The sequence below is a fragment of the Choloepus didactylus genome, chromosome 13 (genome assembly GCF_015220235.1).
Source record: "Choloepus didactylus isolate mChoDid1 chromosome 13, mChoDid1.pri, whole genome shotgun sequence".
In the NCBI taxonomy this organism is placed as follows: Eukaryota; Metazoa; Chordata; class Mammalia; order Pilosa; family Megalonychidae; genus Choloepus; species Choloepus didactylus.
Window position 1 is genome coordinate 74,447,259 of NC_051319.1, and position 25,138 is coordinate 74,472,396.

At 36.6% G+C, this 25,138-nt stretch overlaps 2 protein-coding genes across 7 annotated transcripts in view; one reads left to right on the forward strand and one right to left on the reverse strand.

The window, feature by feature from the left end:
- Positions 1–25,138, forward strand: part of LOC119507842 (solute carrier family 22 member 4-like) — an 846,933-nt gene that overhangs the window by 548,843 nt on the left and 272,952 nt on the right. The gene's annotated exons all lie outside the window — the stretch shown is intronic.
- LOC119507839 (olfactory receptor 1C1-like) lies at positions 4,094–5,038 on the reverse strand. Its single transcript, XM_037801023.1, has one exon. The coding sequence runs from the start codon at positions 5,036–5,038 to the stop codon at positions 4,094–4,096; it is 945 nt and encodes a 314-aa protein (XP_037656951.1).

Genomic DNA, 25,138 nt, shown 5'->3' on the forward strand with positions numbered 1-25,138 from the left:
GTTTGTATGCTTTTTCTCTCTTTATCTCTCTCTCTCTCTGTGTATGTATATACACTCATATTCTATACAGAGAGTATTTATGTCAATAGGTCTTAGTTAGCTATGAAAAATAACACAAACTGTTTCTCTTAAAAAGAGGAGTTTGTTATCTCACAGTGTCAGAGGCTAGTAGTCCAAAATCAAATTATTGGAAGGATCAGACTTTTTCCAAGATATGTAGAATTCTGGTGGTGGCTTGCTGCAGTCCATTATCTGCATACTCATCACAATCTATCTTCATTCACCTCTTCTTTCTTCTGACTGACTGAGTCTGAATTTCCTCCACTTATAAAGCCTTCAGTTGTTAAGATTAAGGATCACCCAGATTCAATTTATAATACATAATAATGGCTACAAATATCTTTTTCAAATGAGTTCATACCCACAGAATCAGAGATTATTACCTGAGTATGTCTTGTGAGGGGCTTTATTCAATCCCCAATAGCATATCTATCTCTATCTAGATCTCTGTCCATCTATCTGTCTCTAATCTATCTTTTATTTATTTATTTATATTTCTATATTCTTTATTTCTATATTCATATATGGATATGTTTAAAGCTTCTATATTTCCTTCCACTGTTGTACTTATCTATTTTCTCTCACAAAACTATGCTTCATTTGATTGCAGTAACAATCAGGAGTTAAAACCCACCAAGTTGCAAAAGTCTTAAGATTACCTTAAATACATGCAAAGCTATTCTAACATATTTGTTTTTCAATATAAGTTCTCAAGGGATTACTGGTGATAAAGCAGTTCACTTCAACAATAGGTTCCAATCCTTATTTTCTCAGTAATGGCAACTTCCCACAGTCTCTACTCTTTGTCTTGTCAATATCCTCAGAACACAGGTCTAGCTCCTGAATGCTTCTCTTATGTATGTGAGGGGTGATTGGGTGTGTGTTTGCCTGTGTGTAGCAGCAGTGTGCTGATGAAAATAGTATAAGAAATTCAAATAATTTAAATTTACTTTCTGATAAACTTTATCATTTAGACCTTACTGCCTAATGAATTATTGAACCATAGATAGTATCACACCTAATTTAGTAATTATACAGTTATACATTTAGTGTCATTTTCCCAATCTTACAAAGAGAAGCAAAATAAATCAAAGAAAGCATTAATATCTTTCTCCTGGGAATATTTATTACATTATTTTCTTTATCTTTATACAATTTACCTTAGATCTTGCCTTCTGGAACTGTTGTGTTACATTGGTTTCTTGGAAATATCTTTCATTTTCTATATATATTTTCCTTTTAAACAAGTATGAGCTTATTGCTTTCACATACCATAACATGTATGTCTACAGGTATGTGCCTGTTGACACTTGCTGATCTCATTGAATGGGCCAGATAAAACATCAAGATATATTCACTTTCAGATTTGTTGTCTCAGAATTCTCTGAGAATATCAGAGAATGATGTCACTATACCTCTATTTATAACACTTATTGTCTAAGGATTGTAAGATAGCTGTCACAGCTCCATATCTGGTAAATGTTCAAAGAAATGTAGAAAAAAATATTTTAGCTTCTGTCAAATCTCTTAATATCATCTTGTTCATATTGTTTATTCAAATAATATAAAAACTTACATGAGACAGTTGATCAAATCAGAAAAGAAGAAAATGATTGGAAAATCACTAAACACCTTTGGCATTTCTGCAGCAGCCTTGTATAAAATCTGCAGTGAATGTCCCAGGCTTTGAGTTTGTTGGGGCTCAAAGCTCTTAGCTGGGAACAGGCTGAGTCCTGACCAGTAAGTCTGCCTCCTTTGAGAGCTACTGGCTAAACACCATTTTCCTCATATTTTATTTGGTAATTTCATTCTCATACTTTTTTCTCTCCACATATTACTGGTAGAAAACATTAAACTATTCTTCAATTTAGTTATTTGTGTTTTATAACACATGTTCTGCTATTTACTGTTTTATATGAACATTACCATTTGTCAGTGTGTTTAAAATCCAAAAATTATTAATTTTCACATTTTTCCATTTGCATATCAGACTCAATTTATTTAACTGTTAAAATGGAATCAGAATTATCAGAGTTTTAAAGCATTATTTCATTTGTTTTGGATGTGTTTATTTTTTGGTTTGGTTATTTGTAAAGTCTTCTCTTTCTGTTAGAAACTGCAATAACCTGCAGCCATAACAGCATAGATAATAACAGCTCATGCATAAAGGCAAAAGAAAAAACAATTTTCCACCAATACTGCCCTAGCAACCTGAAGTCACCTAGGTTAAGTTCACCCATATCCTCCTTTTCAACTAGAAACTCATGCTGTGAAATCTTCTGCAACCCCTACCATTCTCCAACTATTCCCTCCTATGAGTGGCTAGAGGGAAAAAGTTAGCAGCTAGGCTGCAGCAAATATTTCCTGTTATAGGAACAAAGACAGGAGAAATAATCATATTAAAGTATTTTTCTACAAATAATATCGAGATATTTTTCTGGCAGTTTCTATGGGAAAGATGACTGATAATCATAGATGTGAAATGTGTTCAGGAGGATATACCTGACTTCTTTGGGTTGCTTGTGTTGAGGAAGCATGGAGTTAACATATACATGAGTATGGCTTGCTGAAATATGTCAATGTCATCTATACAATTATTGCAGAGTAAAATGGAGGTATTTTCTAACTGAAATAACTTTCTTTGTTTCAGACAATCCCCTTGTGTATGATTTGGAGAACTTGTTTATGAAATCTTGACTGTGGTACATATTAAGGTAGTTCAGAAAGTCTGGGGGAGCTGCACCAATATTCACAGCTTTCATGCTTTACTTCCATGTCTAGTCACTTGCATCCTCTTAACTGCTTATGAAATTTGATACTTTCTAAAGTCTTTGTGGTATTTTACCTTAAATGAATTTGAATTTCACTATACTTGTAGCTATTTGCTTTCCCATGAGAAGTTGTGTTGTGTCTACATGTGTGTATGTGTATTTACAAGCACATATGTTCATTCAAGAATTTATGAACACCAGCTCCAGAGCTTTGATTTTAAGACTCTGAAAGAACAGATATAAATAACCCTAACTCATCACAAATGTGGTGTTTTATAAAGAAACTGGAATGGATTCAACATACAACCATGATGTTTTGGAATGACCATATCCTACATAGACTATGCTGTACTGAATAACCCCAAATATAAACATTTTGGAATGTTGAAAATTGAATTCCTTTGGAGGCAATACATGAAACAAAACCAATGCATTTGGAGGTAAGGTCTTTTCCTGAAAAAATTAAAGTTTTATTAGGATTGAAGGCACTTATTTGACTGAAATGGAAAAAACACACTCCAGTTTCTGAAAATGTACTGAGAATTTGATCTTTCCCTCAAATTTGGAATTTATTCAGAATTCTCCTAAAACTGGGAGAGCACCTGATCTCTGCCCTCTGGAGCTAAGAAAGATATTCTGAGGGCTATGTGCTACCCTTTTCTAGAAATCATTTAAGAACAAGTTTGAGAAATACTTGGGTCAAAAGAATGGGACTATGGGCTAAGTTTGAAATGAGAATTGATTGTAATAAAATAAACATTTTTTAACTCAGATAAATTTTGGGGGGATAAGAAATAAAGAGTTAAAATGAGAAAGTTCCTCATTCCACTAATTTGTGGAGGCAATTATTGAGTCTATTTGTATTTAATTGAAAATCTGGACACATAAAAATCAATTTCAGGATTTATATTAATTTATTCTAATTTATAATGTTTGGGAACTTTGTTACAGATAATCACATCTCATCACTAAAGTGCATGGTATGGAATCAAAGAATCTTCCTTTACCTATATGCTTGGCCTTAAGCATGTTATGACATAAGATTCCCTTTATTTACTTGAAAAATGGGTTTTATAATTTTATCTCATACATTTATTCAAATTAATTAACATGAAAATCAATATAAAGTGTATAATACATTTTCAATACATAGAGGGGACATTTAGCAAAACAATAAATTTGTCTTATTTTTATTATTGCCATCTAGCGATTCACTTTCTTTTATGACCAAAGTAGTACTATTAATTCAGGTATTTTGGTCTTTATTGCTGATAAAAGTCTGTGCCCTTACAAATAATTTTCATGAGTGCTCTCTTCATATCCCTATTTCTTAGACTGTAGATGAAAGGATTCATCATTGGAGTCACTACATTATACATGACAGATGACAATGCATTCCTCACAGGGGTATGAGAAGAGGAAGGGCTGAAGTAGGCAGCAATGGCTGTGCCATAGAATAACACCACCACTAACAAATGGCTGCCACAGGTGGAAAAGGCTCTCTGTTTCCCCTGAGTTGAAGTGACCTTGAGAACTGTGGAGAAGATAAGCAAATAGGATATGAGGATGCAGACAAAAGGTGTGAGAGCCAAGAGAGCTCCTACTGTGTAAATGGCCAGCATGTTGAAGGACACATCAGAGCAGGAGAGCTGTAGAAGTGGGTTGAGATCACAGAAGAAATGATGGATGATGTTGGAGGCACAGAAGGAGAGATGTGCCATTAGGATGGTGTGTGGGAGGGCATAGAGGCAGGTCAAAACCCAGATCCCTGCCACAAGCTGGATGCAAAGGTGAGGATTCATTATGGAGGTGTAATGTAATGGGTGGCAGATTGCCACATACCTATCATAAGCCATCACACAGAGGAGAAGGCTATCCATATTCACAAAAGAAATGAAGAAGAAGAGCTGGGTGAGGCAGCCTGAAAAAGAAATAGTTTTGGTATCTCTCAAGGTGTTCACTACCATTTGAGGAACTGTAGTGGATGAATAACAGATGTCCACAAAGGCCAAGTTGGTAAGGAAGAAATACATGGGGGAATGGAGGTGAGGTTCACAGCCAATTGCCAAGATGATGAAGAAATTCCCTGATATGGTGACCAAGTATGTACAGAGGAAGAGAACAGAGAGGAATTGTTGCTGCTCTGCTGAGCTGGAAAGTCCCAGAAGAACAAATTCACTGATGACTGTGAGATTTCTTCTTTCCATCTTCCCAACAGATCTAGAAGAAAAAAATTCTAAATTTGTAGATCAGTAGTTTCAAATCTCTCATTCACAATGATTTGTGTGTTCATATGTGTGTGTGTCATAAAACACCAACCAGACATTGCTTGCTTGGATACTTGCCTGTTACATCTTGTGTTTATGGTAACCATATGTTGTATTTATGAATATTCACATAGACATTATGGTTGTGCCAATCTCAATTCATTTGAAGAATCATCATTTTTTCTTTGAAATAAAATACAAATTAATGGAATAATGACTATTTTTATTGTTGCAATTATATTTATTTTCCACAGTACTCATGAAATATGTATTTTACATTTTAGTTAATTTGTTTATTAATTTTAAAGTCATACTATTAATCTGGTATGCTAGAAATATTTACTTTTAATGCATAGTTATCCTCACAATTATAATTGTATATGCATTCTGTCACATCTCCTTATCCAGATTTCTATCCACTTAGAATAAATTTTGGTCACTGATAATCACAAGCCTGCTTTTATTCATCGGATTGAATATTACTTTTTTGCTGATAAATTGATATAGGATCTGGCTAACATGGTCAGTCATCTGGATTCCAGTGTTTGTGGATTGGATTTGAGGCCTCTTCCTCAAAGCAGCTCATATACACTGCATTCTCTGAAGGAGATACCTGTATCTTCCACAGCTCCCATAAAACTTCATGGAGTACCTTGCTCTTCACAGCCCTTGACTGAATTCCCAAATAAAGGTGCTTGGGATAGATATTGTGAGGCAGGAATTTCCATGTCTTCTGATTCATGTTGATTCCTCCTTAATTGTTTGGCACCTACAAACTTAAGCATTAATTTCTGCCCTGATGCAATAATAATATTTTCAACTATTACATATATGCATAGATTTTACTATTTCTGATTTATGTCATCAATTTTTATTTATTTTTATTAAATCATGCAGATGCATTACCCATTAAATAACAACTTTGACAAAATAATGTGTCAGAACTATTATCTGCATTTTTGTGTGTTGATATTATTTACTACTCTTAATGTTAACACTAACAATAATGCAAATCTATTTTTGCCTCTGGACTATGGATGAAAGGGTGTAGGAAATGTTTTCCTATGGAATCTTTCTGCCTATTGTGACTTTCATGGAAAGTGTTCTTTTTTCATGAATTCCTGTTATTTTCTTCCAAAAACTTTTATCAGATCTGTGATTCATGAACATCCAAGGATTTTTTAACAGTTATTAAATATGTGGTAACCTGGCTTATGTTTTTACTCCCTGTCACCAATCTTCTTAATGATTTATACAGACTCAAAGTTCATCCAAAATCCCTGAATCACAGGATGATGATTGACCTTTTTAACACCTGTGATCTATATCTAAGTCCCATTACAGAAATGTATTCCAGGGGAAGATGTTTAATCTTTTCATCATTTACAATTCCTTATCTTAAAGTTAACATGTCTCTTACTCTTGTATATCTACTCTAGTCTAGCCCTTATTTTCTCATTTACTTTTACTTATACTTCAGCTTCATCATGACACACACTACACAATCTCCTCTCTTTTATCAAAATCTATCTGTGTGTCTAGCATCATTTACTTCCTATTTCAGCCCATTTTGATAAGTTTCTCAAATGTCCTGTCACTTTTTTCCCCTCCAAATTCTCACCTCTGCCTAAACCCAATTTTCACCATCTTGTTTCCATACTGAAGCATCTGAACATTGCTAGTGAAGTCAATACAGTACATTTGGTTCCTCTACAATATTTTGAAAACTTCATTGTGGTCCTCATTAACCCTATGATGTTCATGTCCTTCTAATTCCCATCAACTTTAAATACTCTCCTTGTATCCCATATGCCTAATCCAAGCTTCTCAGGGTGAAGTTTGTACTGAGAAAACACATACATTGCATAAACTCATACATGTAGCCCTTTGAGGAAGGAGCAACCATTCAAGTTGGTTTCCCTCAGCTGCAGGCAGTATTTTTTATGCCATTTTTTCTCACTCCCATAATTACAGTGCAATGCTACTTTCATAGCAAGCATCACAATTTCTTTATATTGTCTGATTCATGTGTACAGTAATATCTTGAGGGTATCATTTTGATGTATTATGTTGCATCTTTACTACATATAAAGCACATAGTGCAAAATGCAATAAATTAATTAAAACAATAAATGAATAAATTCCACAGAAATCATTTGGTTTTGATTATATCTTGTTTTCTGCAATGAGATTAAATGAACTTGGAAGAGAGTTCCTATGATATCTTCTCATTTACAGCACATCATATTAATTCCAGGATTTTATTTATCAAACAGGAATTTTTATTTTCATGCTGCTGTTAAAATATTTAATATATTAATTACTATAAAGCAAGATTCAGGTAATTATTCATTAGATATATCATCTGAAAAATAGATAACAATATTTATGACAACATACCGTCTTCTTGGAAATCTTTTGTCACCTAAAATTTTCCTCCCATTCCCATAATATACTACCACAGGAATATATGATGATGTTTGCATTGATTCAGATTCCTGGTCAAAAGGAAAAAGGGTAGGAAATGAGGTACAGATAAATGTTTTCCTCTCTTTAGAGAATAATGATATGTCTCAGTGGGAGTATTTACATTTTTTGTTGTTTTAGAAATATGAAGTTAAAGGACTTGAACAAGGGTAGAGTTTTCTCTCGAGCTCAGCACCTCAGAGGGCTGAGTTCTGAAGCCATCTTTTAAGGATTTTTATCTTGTTTTTGAATTAGTTACTCCCTTAATTAGAAAGTTTTCTTATTTCCACAGAGTGAAATATTGACTATGAGGAGAAAGTATGAAAGCCAATGAAAGTTTTTAGAAAAACAATCCTTTTCATTTATAGGGTGATATTACTTGAGGGAATGAAGGATAAGAAAAATGAGAAACTGAAACAAGTAGCCCCTGGCCATATCTATTCCATATCTACAACACTCAGAGTGACCAATTAGCACCTCATACTAAATGTGATTCAGTGATAGAAAGCCCAAACCAGAATAAGGCACATTTGATTTCACATCATTTTTGTAAATGAATATGCCCTTGACCTTGTACCTTGTACTTTACTTTGCATATCTTAGCGTTCTCTTCTATAAAAAGACAAAAACTACACTCCTAATTTAGTTGGTACTAGAATTATACCATACATGTAAAATTGTATTTTCCCCAGCCTCAGAGTTTCCCTTAAATCATGTAGTTAACTAATGGACTAATGGCTGGAATGACTAAAAGTGGAGTCACACAAATGAAATTTAAATTAGTGCTTTCTGAAGTGAGATTTTTACTGCACACTTACAAATGTGATTATATTTATATATATTGTCCATATATTTCCTATATATAGAATATATGCAGTTTTTAAGGATGAATACATAAATTTAAAATCCTATGTGAAGTAATCCACAGAGCTATATAACTTAGTGTGAAACCTACACCTATATCAATGAATATTAATGCAAAATATTATAAACACATATCTACTTACATGAATCTGAAGACTCATTTATAACTCTATATTAAAGTATAGAATTTATTAAATATATTATTTTAAATTTCACTGGTTTGCATAAAGATATGAGAAGCCTTAACACTTATCACCTTGATACATTCAAGACAATTTAATTAATTGATCAATTAAATATATACATGTCTACACATACATACCTATATACATATTTATACATATGTACATATACATATGTTTTTCTAATGTAGGAGAAGACCTTTATATGTAAATTTAGAAAAAAAATAGAGTGGTCAATTAACAGCTTTTTTGACATACTTTTAGAATTTCAGGAATTAAATATTCTTGCAGGAGGTCCACAATATTCAGGTATGTGGAATGTCAACCTGTATTCAAAAAGTGGAAAGAGCAAGGGATAATCAATTTCTCTAAAGTAGTCATCATGTGTGCTTGATCTCATTCTCATGTTATAGTAACAACTTTGAGCCATGAAACCCCATTTTAGAAAGAAAACAAGACTTTGAGTGGTTAAGTACATCAGAATAGGAGAAACTCTGAATATGGTCTTTGGTTTCTTTCACTGTCCATTTTAACTTTTTGAAATTTATTAAAATACCACAGAAATAAATGATTACCTCCAAGAAGCAAAAAAGTCTTTGTGTCTTAGGCAATCCCCCAAATTTAATTTACCTTAATATATACTATGAGGTAAGATCATATGCCTAGGAGGTATGAAACATGAAGTTCATGTTTATAATTTTTCATCTAGGGAAGTCTCCAGTATGGACTCATATATAGTCAGTTGTTGTTTTTGTGTGTGTGTGATTAGTAGCAGTGTGATGTTTGGAACACACTATGCTGACAGTCTGATAGTGGAAAATCAGACTTATAAAATTTTTAATGTCAGACACATGCCACCAGAGGCAAATGTGAGTTTGTGGGGATTTCCAACAATGGCATTGCTATCGTGCTGCCACAGGGAGGTTGGGAGGTGAGATTTTAACATCAGATTCCCTCCATTTCACAGACCATTATTCTCCTTTCTTTTACAACATTCTTCCAATGTAGTCTCTACCACTCACTTGTGCTTTGCCTAGGGAAAATAATTCATTATCCATTCTTGTTCTTAAATTTCCATCTATAACATTATTGTATCTTTATATCATGTTTATTTTCATATGATAAACAAGGACATGTCTAGTTTAGGTGAAATAATTATTTACTGATTCAACACACAACAGTAGAATTGAAAATATTTTCAAAAATGTTATTGGATTGGAATATATATGAAAGAATGGTGTTTTTACTATTTTTATAACAAAAACATCTTGAAGTATGTTCATGATATTTAGAAATTTTCACAAATTTAGCATTTGTGTATCATTTGAAGTTGCATGTCAGCTAATTATACCAGATTTCTGTCAAATGAATATGTACTCTATGTTTATGTCTGTATTTATCTGAAAAAAAATAGAACATCTGGAAACAGAAGCATATTGGGAATTTGGCAAAAGAGGATCTCATTTTTCACTCTGTTTACCTTCGTTCTTTCACATACTTTATTTTTTCAGTATTACCATTTTTATGAGTTTTATGAGGATGGGCCTAGCCATTATATACAGGAGAAGGAAAGTGGGGAGACAGACATCACCTTAGAAGGAATGAAGTAATCCAGGGTTATCAGCAGTGGTGCAATAAGGGAAGATGAACCCTGGAGACAAAGACTGGAAAATTGTGATGGCAATGTGAAAAAAATAATTTTAAAAAATTCAGGCCCAATTCACATAACATAAAATTAACCATTTGAAAGTGAACAATTCAGTGCCATTTTAGTACAGTCACAATTATGAGCAACCCCTACTTCTATCCAGTTCCAAAATACTACCATCACTCCAGAACTTATCAATTAACCATTTTCTCCTATTCTTCCCATGCCTCAACACTCAGCATGCAATAGTCTACTATATTTCTTTATAATTTTCTGTGTCTTGTAACTTTCATATAAATGAAATCATATCATATGTGTGCTTTGTTTCTGGCTTCTCTCAGTTAACATTTTATTTTGAAGCTTCATCCACATTACTTTACTTTTTATGATTGAATGCTTGATTTTATGTATATTCCACAATTTATTTATCCATTGACGTGCATTAGGTTTCTGTCTAACTTTTGACTCTTTTCAACAGTGCTACTATGAACATGCATATACATGCACTTGTATTAGTGTCTATTTTCAATTATTTGGTTTATACATGCAGGAGTGTAATTCTGGGGTCATATTGTATGTTAAACTTCCCTGAGGAACCAACAATTTCTTTTCAATAGTTTTTCAAACATTTTTATTATAGCCTGTTTAGTAGTTTTGACATGGTACTGTATTGATGTTTTGTTTTGCATTTCCTAAATGACTAGTGATACTTAGCATATTTCCATGTGCTTGTTCGTGATTTGTATATCTTCTTGGGAGAAATGTCTATACATGTCCTTTGCCCATTTTATAATTAGACTGATGTTTTGATGTGGAGTTGATTCATTGTTTGCTTAAGTCTTTTTAATTTTTATGTATTTGAGTATTTTACAGTTTTATTGCTATTATCAATTTTTAGTTTCACACCATTGTGATAAGAGAAGAAATCTTGTATTATTTTGATCTTTATAGAATTTATTGAAACTTGTTTTTTACCCTAATGTATGATCTATTCTAGAGAATGTTTCATGTACGCTTGAGAAGAATGTGTATTCTACTCTTGTTGGGTGAAGTGTTCTATCAGTCTGTTATGTGAAGTTGATTTATAATGTGTTTCAAGTCCTCCATTTCATTACTGATATTCTGTCTATAATTTCTATCTGTCCCTTATTCAAAGTGGGGCATTTATGTCTTCAAGCATTATTGTAGAGCTGTTTCCCCCTTCAAATATATCAATGTTTGCTTCATATATTTGTGATACTTTTGCTAGCAATCTATATATTTATATTTATTTATCTTATTGATAAATTGCCATGTTATCAAAATATAAAGCCATTCTTTGCTTATGTAAGAGCTTTTCATTTAAAGTCTATTTTGTCTGATATTACTATAACCATGCAAGCACTCTTCTGGGTAACATTTGCAGTTTTTTCCCCAGTCTTTCATTTTCAATATCTCTGCACTGGAACCAAAAGTCTCTTGCAAACAGCACATAGTTGGATTGTGTGGTCTATTCTGCAAAATTCCCCATGCTGGTTTGAATCTCTTATGTCCCCCACAAAAACAATGTTCTTTAATGCAATCTTGTGGGGGCAGAAATCTCTTGATTAGGGTGGCATGTTCTTATTAGGTTGTGTCTCCCCCTTTAATTTGAAGAGTTTAATCCATTTGTCTTTTTTTAATTTAATTTTATTGAGATTGTTCACATACCATAAAATTATCCAAGATCCAAAACGCACAATCAATAGCCTGCGGTAACATCATATAGCTGTGCATCCATCACCACAATTACTTATTTTTTTCAGTTTTTAGAACATTTTCATTACTCCAGAAAAGAAATAAAGACAAAAAAGAAACACAAATCCTCCTGTACTCCTAAGCTACCCACTTCATTGTTGACTTTTAGTATTGGTATAGTACATTTCTTACTATTAATGAAAGAATGTTAAAATACTACTAACTGTAGTACATAGTTTGCAATTTGTATATATTTTCCCAATATATCCTTCTATTATTAGTGTCTAGTTATAGTGCCATACATTTGTAATAGTTCATGAAAGACATTTCTCATATTTTTACAGTTAATCATGGATATTGTCCACCACAAAATTCACTGTTTTACACATTCCCATCTTGTAACATACAACTTTCCTTCTGGTGATACAGGTGACTCTAAGCTTCCCCTTTCCACCACATTCACATACCATTAAGTACTGTTAGTTATTCTCACAATAACATGCAACCATCACCTCTGTCCATTTCCAACCACTTAAGTTCAACCTAGTTGAACATTCTGCTCTTAATAAGCTTTATTCTATATCCTGTTAACTTATAATTCATGTCTATGAGTTTACATATTATAATTAGCTCACATCAGTGAGACCATGCAGTATTTGTCCATATGTGTCTGACTTTTTCAGTCAATGTGGTGCCATCAAGATTTCTTCCTCAATTCTTTTTTAAACATGGTTTTTTACCCACCATATTTTCCTTCCTAAGTAAACTGATGGTTCCCTGTATAGTCATATATTTATGTATTCACCACCATCACCACTATCTATATAAGGACATCTCCATTTCTTAAACAAAGAAGGAGGAAGAATCAAAGAAATTAGAGAGCCAAAAGAAGAAGTAAAAGAAATAAAAAACACTGATGGTTAAAAAGCAAAAAAAAAGGAAAGAGTTCAGCTAAAGTAGAATAAAAGAGTCAGACAACATCACCAATGCCAAGAGTCCCTTACACCTCCCTAATGCCCCCTCTTATATGCATTTAACTTTTGTATATTGCCTTTGTTACATTAAAGGGAGCATAATGCAATGTTTCTGTTAATTATAGTGTCTAGTAGTCTCTAGTTGCATTGACTGTATCTTTTTTCCCAATACCACTCTATTTTTAACACTTTGCAAGGTTGGCATTCATTTGTCCTCCCTCATGTAAAAACACAATTGTTGAGCACTCTAGTATTCACTGAGTTATGCAGTCCCTGTGTTGATCTTTCCTCTTTCCTTCTGGTGTCCCACATGCTCCTAACCTTCCTGTTTCAACAAAACTCACAGTCACATTTGTTCACTGTACCTACATTGCTGTGTAACCATAATGCAAAATTGTGTTTCAAACCTCTCACTCCTGTCTTTATATTTCTGTAGTACTCCCTTTAGTATTTCCTCCTGCACAGGTATCCTGTTCACAAATTCTCTCATTGTCTGTTTGTCAAAGAATATTTTAAGCTCTCCCTCATATTTGAAGGACAGTTTTGTCAGATATAGGATTCTTGGTTGGTAGTTTTTCTCTTTAAGTAACATAAATATATCACCACACTTCCTTCTTGCCTTCATGGTTTCTACTGAGAAATCTACACATAATCTTAGCAAGCTTCCTTTGTATGTGATGGATCACTTTTCTCTTGCTGCTTTTAGGGTTCTCTCTTTGTCTTTGATGTTTGAAAGTCTGACTATTAAGTGTCTTGGCATAGGTCTATTCATATCTATTCTGTTTGGAGAATGCTGAATTTCTTGGATCTGTAATTGTACGTCTTTCATAAGAGATGGGAAACTTTCATTGATTATTTCCTCTATTATTGCTTCTGGCCCTTTTCCCTTCTCTTCTCCTTCTCAAACACCCATGACATGTACATTCATGTGATTCATGTTGTCATTCAATTCCGTGAGACTTTGCTCATATTTTTCTATTCTTTTTCCTCTCTGTTCTTTGTGTTCTGGTTTTCAGATGTCTTATTTTACAGTTCCTGAGTGTTTTCTTTGGCATCTTGAGATCTGATGTCATGTGTCTCTATGGTGTTTTTCATCTCTTGTGTTGTGTCTTTCATTTCCATAAACCCTGCCAGTTGTCTTTTCAAACTTTTGATTTTGACCTTATGTTTGCACAGGATTTTCTTTATACTGTTTATCTCTTTTGTTTTATCTTCTCTGAACTCATTGATTTGGTTTTTGATTTGATTTAGCATATTTCTTTGAAAATCTTTAATAGATTGTTTCATTGAAGTGAAACAATATCTCAACTGTATCTTGATTGAAGTGTAAGTTTGTTCCTTTGACTAGACCACATCTTCATTTTTCCTAGTGTAGAGTGTAATTTTCTGTTGTCTAGGCATCTGGTTTCTTTGGTTACCCCAGTCATGTTTTCCCAGACCAGAATGGGTTCAAGTCTCAGAATGGGGTTATATTCAGGGTGTATCTTAGAGGAATGGCAGACTTTCCTATGAGATCTCCAGTTGCTATGCTTGTCCTAACCTGTCCTGCAGGTGGCATCTGTCAGGCTGTCACTTCTGACTGGTATAGGGAGATGTGGCTCCTTCAGTTTCATGTGTTGGCTGTTTTCCCCCAGGCTCTGGAGTCTGGTTCTGAAGGGAAAGCTGGGCTCCTCCTCCTTACTCTTAGGGAATATGCACCTAATAGGGAGCTATCATCTGCATTTGAATAGTTTATCTGACTCTGTTATCTCTACCCCTGTCTAGGTCAGACTGCAGAGAACTGAAAATGGCTGCAACTCTCTTTTATGAGCCCCTCAGGTTGAGAGAATAAAAGGGACAGAAAGTCCCCATGTAGAGTCAGTACACAGCTCCCCTGTTTCACTCATCAGCCAGAGTCCACACCTGGTCATCTAGGCTTCCTCTCCCAGGACTGATGAGTTTTCCGGTTCTTCAAGGTCAGTGATCACTAAAAGCTTCTGTCTGCTTGTTGGGGTTTTGTAGCTTGTATTCAGCAGTCCATGTTTGTTAATTAAAACCCCAGTTGTAGCTGGACTGAGCTATATTTTCTTGCTCCCTGAATGCTGCTTTCTACCACAGTGAGCTTTTGCAGCAAAGCCTGATGTGGGGAAGGGGGCTCCTGGTGCTGTTCCACAGTTTTTACTTATAGATTTATACTGTAATCTCAGGCATTCCTCCCAATCCAGGTTGGTGTATGATGTGTCGGCAACCATGGTTGTCCCCCAGCAGTTATTCCAAATTACTAGATTTCCTGGGGATTAACTAAATTCTTGTTGTTCCAGGGGACTAACTAAATTCTACTCCTTTTTATGCCCATATCTTTTCCCCTCTTCTCCATATATCTTAAAAGTATTTTTGTTTTCTGTATGTGCTATACTTTTGTCCCTTAATTCCTTCATTGTGGACTTCTTTCAGAATTACTTTTTAAATATTAAACCATTTTGATCACCTTTCATTTCCTTTTTTTGCATATATTTTATATTTTCTTTATAATTATATTGGGAATTATAATTGACATCCTAAATTTTGACAATCTTCTGTGGTTTAATACAATCTTCTGTGGTTTAACTTAAAAAGCACATGAAGACTCAAAACCTACAGAACTCTCATATTATGTTGTTGTCATAGAAATATCCTGTCCTTTAATCATATAGGAAATAATTGGAGGATGAACAAGTAAAAATATAACAATTCTGGCTTTTATACATAACACTGTAGCTAATGTGACCAGAGATCTTTAGATCTTTGTTTCTATGTTCAGATTTATGCCAATGTTTAATGTCCATTCATTTAACCTGAAGGATTCCCTTCAGTATTTCTTATAGAATGTATCTTCTAATAATGAAATGTTTCAACTATTTTTATGTCATAATGGTCCTAATAAAAATATATGAATGCTTAATCTGTCATTTCTATTCCCAAACATTTCAAACTTGTCATAGAGCACCTTATCCAAATTTTATCTCTTTGCTCAACATCTATCAGCGAAACTGGCTTCACTTCACTTTGAGTGCAGACAATTTTCATTAGATTTTCAAATTTCCCATTCCTTCCTTCTCCCTCCAAATTCTCATTCATGCATCAATCAAATAAATACTTATTTCTCTACTAAGAGAATTGAACAATGTAGAGAATAGAGCAGTGTGCATTTGTTTCCACTATGACACTTTAAACTTTAATATTATGGTGAATGTCATTAACCTTATGAAATTTATATCTCTATGATTACTCTCAACTTGAATTAATCACCTTGTATCCCCTTTTTCCCAGCATAAGGAATATCTATGTAAAGCCTGTACTGAGAAGAAACATTACATATGCTCTTCCATACATCCTTTAATTAAAGAGGATTGTTTTGATTTCTGTGGTTACAGGTGGCATCAGTTATGCTGTTTTTACGTTACCATAATTATTCTGCAATATCCCTTTCATGGCAAGCATCTTAATCTATAATTTATTGTCTGATATATGTGATCAGTGATATCTTGAGGACAGGGTTTTGATTTGTTTTGTTGCATCCTTTGTATATACTTATGTGTGGTACACAGATGGTCCAAACTGGCAATGATTTGATTGTGCTTAGTTATCAGTTAAAACAGCTGCATGATTTATGAAAAAAGATTTCCTGTTATATTTTCTCATTTACAGTACATACTAATTCCTGGACTTTATTTCTCAACAAGGATTTTTAGTTCAATCTACTATTGCAATACTTAGCTTCATTAGTAAAATATTTTATGTACTGCAATGCATAAAATTACACATTTGATATCTCTTCTCTAAAAATTATCAATATATACTCTATTCATTGTGACCCTCCAACATGTGCAAGGTTGCTCACCTCTGAATATTTGATCACAAGAATATAGGAAGACTTGGTCATTGACACAGATTCCTAAACAATTGCATGAAATATGAGGTAAAATGAGATATGGGCAAATGAGTTCCTGTCTACAGAGAATAATGGTGCATCACTATGGAAGTAGTTACTTTTTCTTCCTACCAAAAAAAAAAAAAATGTCCAGGCCTTGAAGAATGCCATGGTTTTCTCTCTTGAGCTAAGCACACCTAAGAGAGGGTATATAGTGTTCTGAATTTATCTTCCAATGATTTTTTATGTTCATTTTATTGAGATATATTCACATACCACGCAGTCATACAAAACAAATTGTACATTTGATTGTTCACAGTACCATTACATAGTTGTACATTCATCACCTAAATCAATCCCTGACACCTTCATTAGCACACACATAAAAATAACAAGAATAATAATTAAAGTGAAAAAGAACAATTAAATTTTGGAGGAGTTCCCATTTATCTATTTTTTAATCCATTCTGCAAATCTATATCTTTTAATTGGGGAGTTTAATCCATTTACATTCAATGTTATAACTATGAAGGCATTTCTTGAATCAGCCATCTTATCGTTTTTATTTTTCCCCTCTCTCTATTAATATCCTTTAATGTACCCATACCAAATCTATTTAGTACTGAACCTTTCTCCAAGTCTCTCTCTCCTTTCTTTGTTTCTCTGTTTGTAGGGCTCCCTTTAGTATCTCCAGTAGGGCTGGTCTCTTGTTAGCAAATTCTCTCAGCATTTGTTTGTCTGTGAAAAATTTAAGCTCTCCCTCAAATTTGAAGGAGAGCTGTGCCAGATAAAGTATTCTTGGTTGCAAATTTTTCTCACTCAGAATTTTAAATATATTGTGCCACTGCCTTCTTGCCTCCATGGTGGCTGCTGAGTAGTCACTACTTAGTCTTATGCTGTTTCCTTTGTATGTGGTGAATTGCTTTTCTCTTGCTGCTTTCAGAACTTGCTCCTTCTCTTCTGTGTTTGACAGTGTGATCAGAATATATCTTGGAGTGGGTTTATTTGGATTTATTCTATTTGGAGTTCACTGGGCATTAATGATTTGTGTATTTATGGTGTTTAGAAGATTTGGGAAGGTTTCTCCCAAAATTTCTTTCAATACTCTTCCTAGACCTTTACCATTTCTTTCCCTCCTGGAACACCAATGAGTCTTATATTTGGATGTTTTATATCATCTATCATATCCCTGAGGACCATTTTGATTTTTTTGATTTTTTTCTCCATTCTTTCTTTTGTGCTTTCATTTTCCATTCTGTCTTCTTCCAGGTCACTGATTAGTTGTTAAACTTCCTCTCATCTTGTACTATGAGTGTCCAGAATCTTTTTAATTTGGTCAACAGTTTCTTTAATTTCCATAAGATCATCTATTTTTTTATTTAGTCTTGCAATGTCTTCTTTATGCTCTTCTAGGGTCTTCTTGGTATCCTTTGTATCCCGTACTATGGTCTCGTTCATCTTTAGTTCTTTGAGTAGCTGCTCTAGGTGCTGTGTCTCTTCTAATCTTTTGATTTGGGTGCTTGGGCTTGGGTTATCCATATCGTCTGGTTTTTTCATATGCTTTATAATTTTCTGTTGTTTTTGGCCTCTTGGCATTTGCTGAACTTGATAGGGTTCTTTTAGGATTTGTAGACCAATTGAAGTCCTTATCTCTAATTCATCAGATCTATAGCTTCATGGAGTACACTTTCTCTAACTAACCAGCAGGCGGCATCCACGAGCCACCTGTTCTCCACAAGCCAGTTCCCCCCTGCTTTGCCTTTGTGGTGAGTGGGGGAGTGAGTCTTGTGGGGTCCAATCGGTGTAACAAGCTTGCATGTGTAGTTGGTGTTGCCCGCCCTGTATATGGGGCGTGTTTATGGGTGGTCACGGAGGGAGGGTGGCTCTAACAATGCAATCTCCCTGGTGATCCTGGAGTTTTAAAGCTGCTGCAATAGTCTAATCCTTCAGTTCGGTCCTGCCACAGTTTGTCTCTGCCACTGACCCACAAGTCCTTGGTATTGGCGTATGGCTCCTGAGAGTTGGGAGTGGGCCCCTCTTCCAGGCCGTTCACCCCGGGTCCTCTGTTGAGGGATGACTGTGCTATGTCACAGGTGAGTGCCGTCCCCCCAGGGCAGTTCTGGGCTGCTGGGCTGTGTAGGGAGGCTCCCAATCTGCTGAAATGATGGCTGAATGGGGCTTTGTTAATTCACACTGTTCCACCTTCCCAACTCTGGGACAATCAGCTGAGGTTGCAGGGAAGGCTAATGTCCATGCCCATTTTTTTGGTGTGTGCATGTTATCTGAAGCACTTCCGTCACACTGGGTTGTCTGGGGCAGCTCTGGGCTATGGGGCTGGTGATGGGCAGGAGTGTTTCCTGTCCACCAGGATGATGGCTGTGAGCAGACACCCCCCTTTTCTTGGGAAGTTGTGGTGTTTAGTGAATTTTCTCAGCCACTGGATTATTGCGTTTTGTCTCAGAGCTCTCTTAGTTCTGCTCTTGTCTTGACCTGCCCAAATTGCAAGTCTTTGAAGCTTTCTGTATTGGGCTTCTTAGAGTAATTATTTTAGAAAAAGAAAAAAGGATTAAAAAAAAAAAAAACGGCCCTCCTCACAGATTTAATGGGTTATTGAAATGCTAAGAGACAAAGCAATTAGGGCCATTAAGGAAAGGTCCACAGGGCAGAGAGATCAGCTTTTCTTCAGGATTTGCATATGAGCCTCAGGGCCTGAGCTCTGCCCTTCTCCTTTCTATGTTCACCAGAACTCCAAAAATCCTCCGCTTTTATTTTGGAGTTTTTCGTGCTGTTTTTTTTCTATGCCTGTCTCCTCTCTGCTGGGCTGGCTGCTCTCAGATTCTCTGGTGTCTGGTCTCAGTCTATCTATGGTTGGAGTTTGGATCAGTATAATGAGTTTCCAATAAGAGCTGCCACTGCAGTTCTCCTTTCTCCTTCCTGGAGCTAACAGCCCCTCCTCCCATGGGACTGAGCCTGGCAGGGAGGGGTGTGGGTCCCCTGGCCACAAAAACTTACAGATTTCGCTGATCTCAGCAGTTCCACATGTTCATGAGTGTTGTACGAAGTATGCCCAAAGTCAGATTGCTCTGTGGTGTCCAGTCCACACAGTTCCTGGCTTTCTACCTACTTTCCTGGAGGAGTAACTAAAACATACTGCTCACCAGTCTGCCATCTTGCCCCGCCTCCAGTCACAAAGTTTTAATATTTTACTAGTCATTTGATTATTCATAATATAAATATCTCCTTGTATAGTTCATTAATCTTTTATTGTTTATCCCTGGGTGAGAGTTAGCTCAAATTTGAAGGATAATTTGTCCAAATAACATCTTGTTCTTTTCTTCTTCAACTGAGGCTGATTTTTCCCTCATGAGTTTCTTAAAATGTAGTGTTCTACGCAGTGCTTTTTTCTATATAAATCTTCAGTTCCTCCGCTTATAAAATGGTTTGAATTGGTCCTGTTGATACCTTTAATTACTTCAGCTTCTTCTTACTTTTGATCATGATTATTTAATAAACATATTAACTGTATGCCATCCATACATTCTTTTTGTTTTTGCTGATATATAGGATATATTACTACATGAAAAAGAGACGTGCACGGCGGTGTGTAAAATATGTGTGTAGACACATATTTGCTGGGATGTGCATGAAATAACTCCTGGAAAGAGACACAGGAAGCTGATAACCTTGGCTGCCTCTGGGAAGGGGAATAGGTGATTAGGCAACAGGGGTGACAGGAGACGTTAGCTTGTACACCCCTGCATTCCTTGTGAATATGGGACCAAATGAATGTACCACCTTGTTCAAGCAACAGTGTGAGCACAATAACTGGCATCTGGTCCTGGGCTATAAGGAGGGGTGGGGACTGTGGTGAACTGGAGATCAATGTCCTCTTTAAAGAGGCAATAGTTTGGTTCTAACCAATAACTGCAGAACAGGGACAGACAGGCCTGTGTTACCAGATCCTCTGATTTTTTTCAAGAGGCACTAGCAATCCTGATTTTTATGCCCATCTCCCTGTTTTTAAAATGTTTCCAAGTACTTCACTTCTGTTTTTTAGCCCTATGGTGTTGCACCTTAGGTGGTCAAGGGGGATAGACCCTTGGGGGTCCCCAAGTCCAGCTCCTTAACTCAACATATTGAAGACACGAGGCCGGGAGAGGAGAAGGGCATGCCCGTGCTGACACAGCAGCCCAGGCCTGGGGTTGGGACAAGGCTCTTTTTGCTTCCATGGATCCTACCTTCTGCTAACACGGGAAAGTGGTGGTGAGCGAGACAGATGCAGCAGGTGGGGGGCTGCGAGGTAAGGCTGGGGTGGATGGAGGTGCCGCAGGCCGTTAGGGAACGACTTGCGCAGCTCCACGCTCTTGCTGGGGCAGGCCAGGTGTTGGCCCGGTGAGTTCTGGGTCCCCTGGAAACAGGCCAGCATGGCTGAGCCGGGGGCCCGCGGCGGGGAACGTGCTCTGCAGCGGGGTCCCGGATTCCCCAGGCCGTCGAAGTGCAACCAGGCCTCAAGGGGGGCGATGCTCCGCTCGGTGGGTCGCAGCCATGCATGGGCGTCAGAGGCCGCCTGAGGAAGCTCCCCTTGGTAGCCGATGCGTCTCTCCGGGCGGGAAGCGGCGTTATCGGCGAGGACGATCTGGGCGCCGGCCCGTGCCGTCGGAAGTCAGGGGTTCTCTCTGCTCAGCGGGGGTTGCGCCCGCCTGGCACCGGGGCCGCGCGGCCGCTCAGGCAGCACATCTGCGCAGGGACCTGTACTCGCCGCGTCCGGCGGGCGGCGCTGCGCCTCCCTCCGGTTCCCTGTTCATGGCTGCAGCTCTGTAGGCGCCGCTACCCCGGGCGCCCTCTCCGCCCGCGCCGCGAGCCCAGCGGCCGCGACCCCTCTCGCCGGCCCCAGCTGCAGCCTGTCTTTGTTGCTGCCTCTCGCTCGCCCGCGGCTTGCAGTCCCGGGTTCGCCGGGGGAAGGGGGATCGTCTCCTCCGTGGGATGTAGGTGCCTGCAGGGACCCCGGCTCTTTGCCGGGGATGCACCGGCCTCCGCAGGTTGCAAAGATTGGCGGCGAAAACGCACCGAGTCTTCCTCCTCCTCCTCCTGCTCGAAGCCCCGGGTGTTGGGGGAGGGGAAGCTGGCAAACGGCGGCAGCGGGCGACGAAGGCTCCCACGCAGCCCTGGGGTCTTCGACGCCAAGAAATAACAGGTCCGAGTAGCGCAAGGCGGTCTCGTGGGCGGCCCGGGGGACGGTGTACCCGGCGTGCGAGCTCGCCAGCTGCAGCAGGGGAGGCGCGCGCCGGGCTCTCAGGCTCCCATAGCCCTGGGAGGCGCGCGGGAGCTCCCGGGGCCTCAGTCTCTCGCCGTCTGGCACGCTGCGAAGCTTCGCCTCGCCTTGGCTCAGGCCCGGGCGCCGCGCGGTGCGCCCCGCAGGCGAGGAGCCCCGCTCTCAGCGTTTTCTGGACGGCTCGACAGTCCTGCCAGCTGCTGGGCTCCCGCCCGACTCTACATACAAATTTTTTGACACTAAAAATTGTACCACTTCTGAAGCTGCGGTTATCCAATAGATTCCTTCAGTGCCCGACCTGGTTATTTCTTCTACCCTCTTCCAATTTTTGCCGTTATCGACTTCTTCTCACATGAACTATTATCTCTTCAAGGAAGCCACGTTTGTCATTAGCTTTTCTGGATCATCTTTAAATTTGCATGTGTTCTCCAGAGTTGAATTCATGAGTAGTGGGTCACAGGTTATGTATTATGTTTCTCATGGAAAGGCTGAAATTAGGTTATTTTGCAAAATCTGTGCACAATCTATTCTTCTGTCCATATTCCCAGTCCTCCACTATAGGACACCAGGCTCCTTCTTCAGTGAACTCTTCAATCTCAGAATAGACCTTGGCTTTTGACCTTTCTCACATAGGGAGAAAGTGCTTTGTACTTATTATCTTTTTCCATTATGATCTATCATAAATATAGAAGAAAGTAAATGTTTTCTCTGCTGCTTTACTTGGTAATATCACATTTAGTTTGCTACCTTATAATTTGAATAAAATCAACAGTGTCTAATTATAGGAATCCAATATACAACTTGAAAGTTGGGCCATGTATTATTAATTTATTTGTATGTTTAATTCCACAAGTTTTTTCTGTGCATAATAATCAATAAATAAATGTATTGTAACATAACTGTTGAAACTAGCATTCCACGGTATGCTAATTCTTGACATAGCAATAATTTCAGAAAGGTGAAACTTTTAACACCATAAATCAATGAATTTCATGTAGGTCTGAAGTAATAAAACTATTACCAATATATAACAAATATATGCTATAGTCTTGCTTAATGTTTCACAAATTTTACATTTAGAAATTTATCTCACAGAACTTAAAGTTTCACATGCTAAGTACAACCCATTTTTATGTCTATTTTTCTTTCAAAAAACCTTTTTACTATTGATTCCTTTAATCATCTGTGGTTTAATTTCCTTCCTTCTACTAATTGTACATCACTGCTGTCATGATTTTCATATCAACAGCTCCAAAATAATAATCCAAAGAAGCTGATATGGTTATCAAACAACAACCAGTCAGAAGCTGTCCCAGCCATTGCCTGAAGATTTAATAATATATGAAAATATAGTCTTGTCAAAATAATATTTGTTTCTAAAACTAAAAAAAAGTAAAGAAAACTATTCCTATTTTAGATACTTGATTCCAGTGAGGCGCAAAGATATAACACAAAAAATCAAAACTAAATATGTAAAGTTCAGATAATAGTTGGTTCTGTAAAGATTGGTATAGAAAAATCTGCAAGACTTCTTACTTGTTCAAAATGTTAGATGAAGAAGTAAGATATGATACTGCAAGATATCATAGAAATATAGAAACATTTCAATTTTTTTGCACTAAAACCATCTACTTGTGTGCTTCTGGTTTTGCCAGTTTTCATCTCTAAATAGCCCCATAATGGCTAATTTTTTGAAACCAACATCGCATAATCACAGAGTTGGAAAAATATGCATAATAGTTCTTCACAAACTAGCTCTGGCATAATAACACTTAGAGGACACACATACTTCCAAGAGGAGAAAATATTAAGTACTAATAGGAAAACAAAATGATAGGAAACAGCTTTCCTGAAGTAAGGAAAGATACCTGACTTCAATAATTCGGAGGGATAGTCTGGGTACTGGGCTCAGTAAATTAAAAAAAAAAAAAAAAAAACAAAACCCAAACCATACACATCTTCTTACATTAATGAATGCCAAAAAATGCTCCCATAGAAAGAACAAAAAAAATCTACCTATCAATGAATTATATTTGCATCCAAGATTTTATCAGTCATGCTGGATTCTAGAAGGCAAGTAAAGCAGTTCTTTTGTTTTGAGATTGCTATACCCATGTAATGTGTCATAAGTGAGAAAGTAGAGCAAGAATTTAGAAAAGTTAGCACAAATGCAACTTCTCTAAATAATTGTTTGAGAATATATTACAGTAAAGAAATGATTGAAGATGAATTTATTTATAAACTATATTTAGCATTAAATTACTAGTTGATATAACCTTTAAAAATTTTATTGTTGTAACATATACAACTCAAAATTTTCTATTTTAACTACTTTCACGTGTACAATTCAGCAATATTAATTAAATTAGATTCGCAATTCAGTGGTATTAATTAACTAAATTCACAATAGTGTTGCCAAAATCTATCACTGAAACATTTTCATTACCTCAAACAGAAACTTCACTCCTTAAAGAATATCTCTCCCTTCTTCTCATCCCCAACTCCTAGTAAACTGCCACCTATTTTCTGTCACTATGAATTTGCTAATTCTAGGTATTTCATATATGCTGTCTAATATAACATTTGTCCTTTTGTGTCTGGCTTTTTTTTTTTCACTCAAAATAATGTTTTCAATATTCACCCATGTTGTAGCAAGTACCATAACTTCATTCTTTTTCCTGCTCAATAATATTCTATTGTGTGTATACACCATATTTTCTTTATCCATTCATCTTTCTATGGACAATTGGGTTGCTTCTACTCTTAGCTGTTGTGAATAATGCTGCTATGAATCTTGGTGTAGAAATATCTGTTCTGGTCCCTGCTTTCAATTCTATTGGATATAAACCAAGAAGTAGAATTGCTAAGTCATGTGGTAGTTCTACATTAAATTTTCTATAGGAATCACAAAACTGATTTCCACACTGGCTGCACCAGTTTACAATACCATCAACAACACACAAGTGTTTTCATTTCTCCAACTCCTTGCCAAAAGATTTTATTTATTTTATTTTACTTTATTTCATTTT